This window comes from Microtus ochrogaster, chromosome 2, assembly GCF_000317375.1.
Source record: "Microtus ochrogaster isolate Prairie Vole_2 chromosome 2, MicOch1.0, whole genome shotgun sequence".
In the NCBI taxonomy this organism is placed as follows: domain Eukaryota; kingdom Metazoa; phylum Chordata; class Mammalia; order Rodentia; family Cricetidae; genus Microtus; species Microtus ochrogaster.
In genome coordinates, this window is record NC_022010.1 from 89,880,968 (window position 1) to 89,889,438 (window position 8,471).

The following is an 8,471-nucleotide window of genomic DNA, read 5'->3' on the forward strand; positions in this document are numbered from 1 at the left end:
CATGGGCATCTCTGAACTAGACTCCAGCATCATCTGCATGGGCATCTCTGAACTAGACTCCAGCATCATCTGCATGGGCATCTCTGAACTAGACTTACTAGAAAAAAATGGTCATTACCTTCTAGACTATGAAGAGTATCTCAGAAATTTCAAATAGTATTTTGAAGAGTAATTATCACATAAGGGGGAATAAATTGGGAAGATCCATTGGGGCAAGACAGATCAACAGAAACCCACGACTCATTTATTCATATACATCTATAGCCTGATATTAGCAATGTTGATGAAAATAAAAGGTAAGATGTAGTAAAAAGTTTGACTTGAAACTCATACTTGTTGGAAGACCCAAGATGAGACCATGTTTAAAAGTCCAGGTGGGCAAGAAAGATAATAACAGCGTCATCTACAAAATTACAATATTGTATTTTTTCTTCCAGCTATATTTATTTACTGCCTTTCATCTGTACATAATATGCTAATGTCCAGCTAGGCTTGCAGCATTGAAAGTTTTGCAGATATATTAATCTCCATTGTACAATGTTCGATGTGCATCTTAAATAATATAAAATCCTGATTGTTACATATGATCTGAGGAGGGCATTTTCATGTGTCACTTGCCAATAAACCTTACAATGATTTTTTTTGTTTACTGTCAACCTATTTGTTAAAATATAGGTTATGATTTTAAAAATAATTTCAGTGAAATGACAAAGAATGCATTTCCCTGGGCAGCATTTTTGAGAAATACTTTATTCAAGATGTGTCATATATCCTCCAGTAGCTCTCAGAAGAAGTTCACAACAGAAATTAGTTAACTTCAAAACGCTAGTCCATAGAAGATGATACAGAATACAAATAACACATTTCACTTTGAAATGTAAATATGAAAAATAATCTTGATTACAGTGAGGCAGAATCATATGCCTCCATATAAGAAAATGTGTTAGTTAAAAATAGCCAAATTGCTTTTTCTCTCACACTTTTCTAAAAACGTGAAATCTATTTTTTTGTAAGAATTTAGATTCCATGGAAAGAGCTTCATTCTGTTTTTCCTCTTTAAATAGAAATAACTAGAGCAAGCCTCATATAACATTATCCTGACTTAAACCAAGCATTATCTAGGTTCTAAATGTTGATTAAATAACAAATTCACAATATTTTTAAGATTAATTATTTTTTGTAAGGGAGTATACTTTTGCCAAGACCATAAAATTAAACATAATTTAGTATGCTTATTTTTGTTTGAGGATATGGGGTTTTCTTTGCATTTAACAAAAAAATAATTCCAATGAGTGGTTCACAAATAACTTTCATTTATCTCTACATATCCCACTATGGCTCATTTTAGGGTCAGGGCTCTCCCTATTGGTACTGCTAAGAATAAGTTCTAGATGCGTTTTCTCTGAGAAAGCTAATTAGAGATAATTAGCATTGGGACTGCACAAATGAATATAGACAACACTGCAGACAGTTTCCCTAATGTAGCAATTTTTACTCTTTGTAACTTTCTGTTCATTGTCTATTTTCCCTACTGATCTGTCAGTCTACCAGCATAGTAATTGCGTATGGTTTGTTCATCTCTGTCTCCCCAGGGTCACATTGGTATCTGCTATGTAATAACTTCTCAATAAACATTACTTGGTGAAGTAATGAATTCTTTAACTTTGTTCTGAAGACCGTGCTGAAATGTAGAAGTGTTATGCCTATTGTAACTCTTGCCTTCCAGAATCATCATCTCCAAAGTGTGTGAAGTAATTAGAAAGGAGTATTGAATCCATGGTCTTCATATATATTGAATGGCTATGTTTGAGATTAAAAAAAAAAACCTTCATTCACATTATTAAAAGGAGGACAGTTGTGAGTTATGCCCAGCTTATTCCAATTTTTCCTTATCAGAATTATACAGTATATATAACCATTCAATTCATTTTCTTGATGTACTCATTCAGCTACAGCCACATATTCAGTCACATGGGTTGGTCTTCCAATTCATTTTTGTGTACGATGCTACATATTTTGTTCCTTCAAAAACAATCACAAATAGAACCCAAAGCACACCTCCAAAAATCTGAGAAAGAACCCTTCATCTCTCCTTCCTGTTTCTCACCACTCTGCTGTAACACCAGCCACTCCTCCTATGTCTTCTTGTCTCAACCTCATATAATAAGAATTACTGTTAGAACTGAGATCACCTAGATAATCCATGATGGATCTGATTTTTATTTACACTTTCTCTTTGAGAAGAGTAGATGTATGTTACACTGGACTTTCTACAGACAACACAAGGAATGAATTTCATGTGGTCCTGGAATTTTCATCCCAATAAAAGAGACAGTTTGCTAAAAAGTAACTTGGGTGACCACTATACTTTCATTTATAGTACTAATTTAAGTGGGTTATGGAAACATCTGTCTGAGAGCCTAAGAAAACAACAAAAACAACAACTGGGAAAAAGCTTTCCAAATGACTGGGTGTCCATGAAAAAAAAACTGTCAGGAACTGACCATTATCAAACTTGTGGCTCACTCAAGGAACTGAGCGTGCGCACAGTCCTTTAATCAGACAAGCTAGAGACCTGTGCTAGCCAGTTGGAAAAAGCCTCAGTAGTAAAGTTAAGGGCTTTGAAGTTTACCCAGAGATGAAGTCAGAGCTCTGTGTTGGAGCAGCACTAACCCTATAAAGACAGAACTTCCCCAGCAAATACAATAATGCAGCCCTGGTCCAGGACATTCCTCCTACTTCCACGTAGGAAATTGTGTTCTTTCCAATATTTTATTGCTTCATACAATAAAATAGTTACATTTCTCTGGCATACTGTGACAATTACATTTAATTCAATACTCTCACATTATTTACTGGAAATCAGGGGCAAACAAGGGCATGAATGATTCTAGTAGAACAAAAAATCTGTTCTCCTGTTAGGTAAAAAGGTTGTTTAAAATATTTCAGTAGCTAGGACTTGAGACAGACAAGTCAGTACTTGTGCTGTCAGCTTTTCTGTGTACCGTATGTGTGGATTTGGACAAGTAACAGAACTACTCAAATAGGAGTAAAAATGACACTGACATAAGCCTGTGGACTATGAGCATATATTCAATAATATTTCTAAACTCTTTGCATTGACCTGAGAACATAGACATTTGCCTAATAAAAAATACATAGATTGTAAGTGATATGAGTGTTCATGTTTGTCATGTTTCCCTAATCATACCCCCTCATTGTCTGTATTATTTTATACCCAGGAAAATATTGACATCCATTAAGCATTCTTCAACTGTTTTGTGTATGTGTGTATGTTATTTTTTGTACAGAGTACTTAATTTTGCTTGTATACATGCTTGGGAATTAATTATACATTGCCATTCATTCTTCATATTTATTTAACATTCTGTTTAAAACAAAATTAAAACCCTAATTTAAGTTCAGTGATCATGTAATCAGAAGTAAGCAAAAGGAGACTTATTAGTGAAGCCAGTGGTTAACTAAGTTATTATGTTAAACAATATAAATTTTTATGACAAACTTTATGATTTTCACAAGCCACTCAAGTATATAATCTTTTCCCCATCTGAGCTTTGAATAGAGTCTCAGAAATCACTAGAGACCTGACTACTATGACAATATTTGTTCTAGATGGAACACTTTTGAACTAGATTATATCTTTAAGAGCACAAGAGTTGTAAGTAAATAATGTCTTCTTTTAAAAATGTCATCTTCTTTATCTTCAAACTATAATGTTTTCTGAAAAATCAATCTCTTAAAATCTATTGTTTGATAATTTTCAGGGAGAAAATATGACATTTTAGAGCACACCATTAGTTCCTCTATCAATGCTATTTCGAGGATTGCAAAACTTGGGGAAGAACTAATAAAAAGCTTGAGTCCATTGTTTACTAGATAAGATACAACTATTTAACTCATCTCTGAACAGATTATGAATCAAAATTCAACTTTGTAAAAACTGCCTGAAAATGCTTTGATGAAATAATGTTGACAAAAATTGAATTCCAATGTTTAATGAATTTCTTTATCTGTAAACTGAACGAATGTGACTTTTGTTTCTTATTTAGGAGACATTTAATAAGTCTCCCAAATGGTGTGACTGGTTTCTTACTGGAACCTACAGTTTTTATTACCTAGGAGAGGAGGCTGAGCAAGACTAATGACCTGAGTTGAGTCCCCAAGAGCCCTTATGAAAGCAGGATGTAGTGACAGAGCCATCATTGCCCTTACGGACAGATGGGATGTGGAGAAAGGAAAACACCTGGAGGCTAGTGGAATGTGTCTATCAAGATAGCCTGCAAAAAGAGTATTGAAGGAAGAGAAACCTTGTCTCCAATGAGGTAGAAGACTAGGACCAACATGCAAAATTGTTCCCTGACCTCCATTTTCACACTGCTGCACACTGAAATAACACACACACACACACACACACACACACACACACACACAGGAAATAAAATACAGAGTTTTAGTCAAGTTGATGGATAATAATCAAACTTATTGATTAATATTTTAGACTATTGATGGCTGACTTGTTATTGGTACTTATATCATAGGAAGGAAAACAAAAGTAAAATTTGGGAGCTAAATTCTGGTCATAAGTTTACATGACGAAGCTCTTCAATCTGTGTTTCACTTTCATCACCACTATTTTTTTCTTTAATTGACACACATCAATTATAGATATTAAGGGATTCACTCTGATATATAAGCAATTTCCCATCCCATATAGTGTAGAAAACAGTAATAGTGAACATGGAATACAATAAATGAACTGAACCAATCAATGTATTTTAGGGCCACTGGAAGGTGACAGGTAGCTGCTGCAGTTTTTAAGACAAGCATTTTCTTATCTATAATATGCAAAGTCCTCTGTTCAAACCTTAGCATCATAAAAAAACAAACAGAAAAGCATACAGAGAGAGAGAGAGAGAGAGAGAGAGAGAGAGAGAGAGAGAGAGAGAGAGAAAGCTTTGAAAATATCTTAGTTTATTTCTTTCTTTGTATGGTAAAACATTCTGGCAAAGGTAACGTAAGTAGGAAGGTATATTTTGGTTCACAGTGCAAGTGTTTAGAAAGGGAAATCAAGGCTACAAGAAAGAGCCAGAAGCAGCTGTCATAGCGCAATCATGGAGTATGGAGCAGTTGAGCGAATGCTGCCAGTTATTTCCTCTTCTCCATTTATTCATCCCTGGATCCCAATCCATGAAATGGTTGCACCTACAATGAATGTTTATGTAATCAAAATAATTTCCCACATGCATGCTGAAACGCCAGTGTCACCCAATGACTCTGGATCTGTCAAGTTGAAAATTAATACTAAATACCATGCATAGCAAAAAAAAAAATGTAAAATGTTGTTAACTATTTGTCATCAAAAAAGAAAAAAAAGCACTTAAGTATTCTTTTCTCCTGTACTTATCATCTACCAAATATTTATGTATATATAGATATATATGCGTTTGTACACACATATACACATTTATACTTGTTCTTGTTAAATTTCACAGAAACTTAGTTCTGTGAAATATATGTTACATATAAATTATTTTTTAAATTTATTAATTTAAATTACAGGATTTTTTATATTGTAGAAACAAAATCCTAATAAGTCTGAAAAGTCTGGTCAATACAAATCATACTCACTCTTAAAAGAATTCAAACACCTTGTTATATTTTTAAGACAGAAGAAAGTTTTGTGTTGTGTATAATGACCTCAGTTCTGTAAGCATTATATAAATCTACTTCAGCTGGTTTGTTTAGAGACCTATTAAAATAAAGGTCAATTCTACTGTGCTTTAAAATAATAACCATCACCATATGTGTCATCTGTGCTTATGTTTCAGCTTCTGACATGGCAGCAGAACAAGGGCAGATCCTGGTAATAGCCACGGCGGCCGTTGGAGGATTCACGCTCCTAGTAATCCTCACTCTCTTCTTCCTCATCACTGGGAGGTAAGTGAGTCTTCTGGATTATCCCCAACTCAATGGAAAACCACACTTTATACCCAGTGTATTCTTGTGTGTGTGTGTGTCTGTGTGTGTGCACACATATGCATGTGTGTGTGTTCACATGTCAGGGCAGGGGGTGGGGAGAGAGAGAACATTCCTGACATGAAGAGACCATAGAAACATTCAATAGCAGCTCTCAAAAAAAAAAAAAGCCTACCCAAATCCTACAGTAAAAAGTTGAAAGCTGAATAGTAAAGAGTAACGTACTCCTGAATTTTTGTTTCTTTATTGTAATTTGATGACTCTGTGAAGGATTTTTCTTGGGGAAAAAAATTCAGAATTAGACAAAGCAATTCTTTGTGAATTTGTTATGAAAGTAAGATGTTTTGACAACTAAATAAAAAAATTCTCTACATTATAATAATTTTAGTTTTATAAATATAATAATCAACTTTAGAGTAATATAGATAATAGATAATTTTTAATTATTATAAGTTGAAGAAGTGAGAGATTTGAATCCTTACTCTGTCAAACAGATTCATTTATTTTGGCCACAGTTTTCTATATTTATAGTTTTGGTATAAAAACATACTTTAATCTTTACATGTATTTGGATGATTACCAAGATCCAAGTATTAAAACTTCACCAATAAGAATGACAATAACATTTTTTAAGTAAGCTATTTTGAAGGAATCTTTGTAAATAAAGCACTAAACACTAGCAGAGAACTCTGAAAGAAGATAAAGCAACATTCATAGGCAGCAGATCTGGGTATGCCATTCCTATCCCTGGTGACAGCAAGAGATGACTGATAGAGGGATTTAATTCATACTCTATGGGATGTAGGTAACCTGCATTATAGCTGTATCTGATTTGACTATATAGTGAGTTATTACAAATATTTAAAATCAATTTTATGAGGAATGGGTATTTTATTGATTGTTGTTATAGACAAATATGATAATCCTCCTAAATAAACCACTTAATATTATATCCTAAACATCTTCAAAAAATTCAAAATGAAAGTTAAGAATCTTGCTAAATCAAAATTAATCATCATATTAAATTATCACAGTCTAGGTAATATGTGTTTCATATTTGTGTTAGCATCTCTATATAGGATATAATTATACTTTCAGTTGGGTGTAATATTATGATGTAATGCGTGAAACAATCCCACACCAGTTAGGATTTAAAGGGATATTTATTTTAGGGGTAAAACTTACAAAACACCAAACGTCAGGAAAGAAGTATAGTCACTGGAGCAGGAGCCTGAACCAAGCACCGGAACCAAGAGAGCAAGTCAAGGCTTGCCGCTCTTTTTCAAAGAGAAATAGACCATGCCCCAGTGGGCTGGTATTTCAGAGGCTATTGGCTGAAGGAGCAGAAGGCACTCCCGCACCAATGATGAAGAAATTATTATTATTGAGATATCCATACATAAGATTCACAAACTTCTAATAGCCCTTATTTTATAGAGGGTAAAGGATATATACCGGAGAAGTTTATTATAGATAGTGTTCTTTTGATGGCATTTACTAAGCAGTTATCAATAGATAAGGTATTAGCTGTACTTGGTAACACAGTAAGTCACATTGTCACTGTCACTTTTCATGCAACCAGATATTTTCATTTTATATTATTTCCTTCTCATTTTCTCCCTCACATCCATTTAACTTCTCGAATACTTTTTTTCTTCACTTGTCCCCACTCTGACATAGGTCATCACTGTCTTAGGATCCTTCTTCTTTGCAAGAAAGTATGTGATTACATTAAGAACATTAACTTTTATTGTAAAAATTATTGCCTTGAATTGGAAATGTCACAAATATGAAATGATGCCATCTTTGTGAACAAAATTTAATCTAACAGACTTGAATGGAGTTTATCAAACATTACCTATCATCAGGATTTCTGAGTTGGAATATCAATGCGACTTAAAACAGAGAAGTTAACAAAGAAAACTGAACACTAAATCATTCTCGTCTTTATGTTTGCCAATTTCTATAACATCAGAAATTGCCTAAACATTTTACGTACTGGAGAAAACTACTTTGCTTACATTGTCTAACACAGTCATTTTGAAGTACATCTTATGGACTTTGATAGGGAGCCGTATAATGGAAGCTATTCCATGGAGAATGTAAAGAAAATCTGGTTGAATATTTAAACTACCATAGAAATGCAGACATAATTAACATTGGAAAAACTGCAGTGCATACTACAGATACATTCTGTTAAACCAATTGGAATTATAAATTTAATGAACAGTCGAATTCCATGGATGTTAGTGAAGCTACTTGAATTGATATAGTCAAAGTCCCAATTACACAATGCAAGAATAAAACATTCCCTCCAAATTTTCAACTTTTATGAGCTCCCATTAGATCAGTCCCACTGTCTCTGTGGGTGGGCTCACCCTTCCCAGTCTTGACTTCCTTGCTCATGTTCTCCCTCCTGCTCTTCATCTGGGCTTTGGGAGCTCAGTACAGTGCTCCAATGTGGGTCTCTGTCT

At 33.9% G+C, this 8,471-nt stretch overlaps 1 protein-coding gene across 3 annotated transcripts in view; it reads left to right on the plus strand.

Moving 5' to 3' along the window:
* The window catches only part of Epha6 (EPH receptor A6), a 918,005-nt gene that overhangs the window by 636,635 nt on the left and 272,899 nt on the right, over positions 1 to 8,471 (plus strand). For all 3 annotated transcript variants that reach the window (XM_026787030.1, XM_013353099.2, XM_026787032.1), the window contains one exon: positions 5,850 to 5,958. In XM_026787030.1, the coding sequence (XP_026642831.1) occupies positions 5,850 to 5,958 (109 nt within the window). The remainder of the gene's footprint in view (positions 1 to 5,849; positions 5,959 to 8,471) is intronic.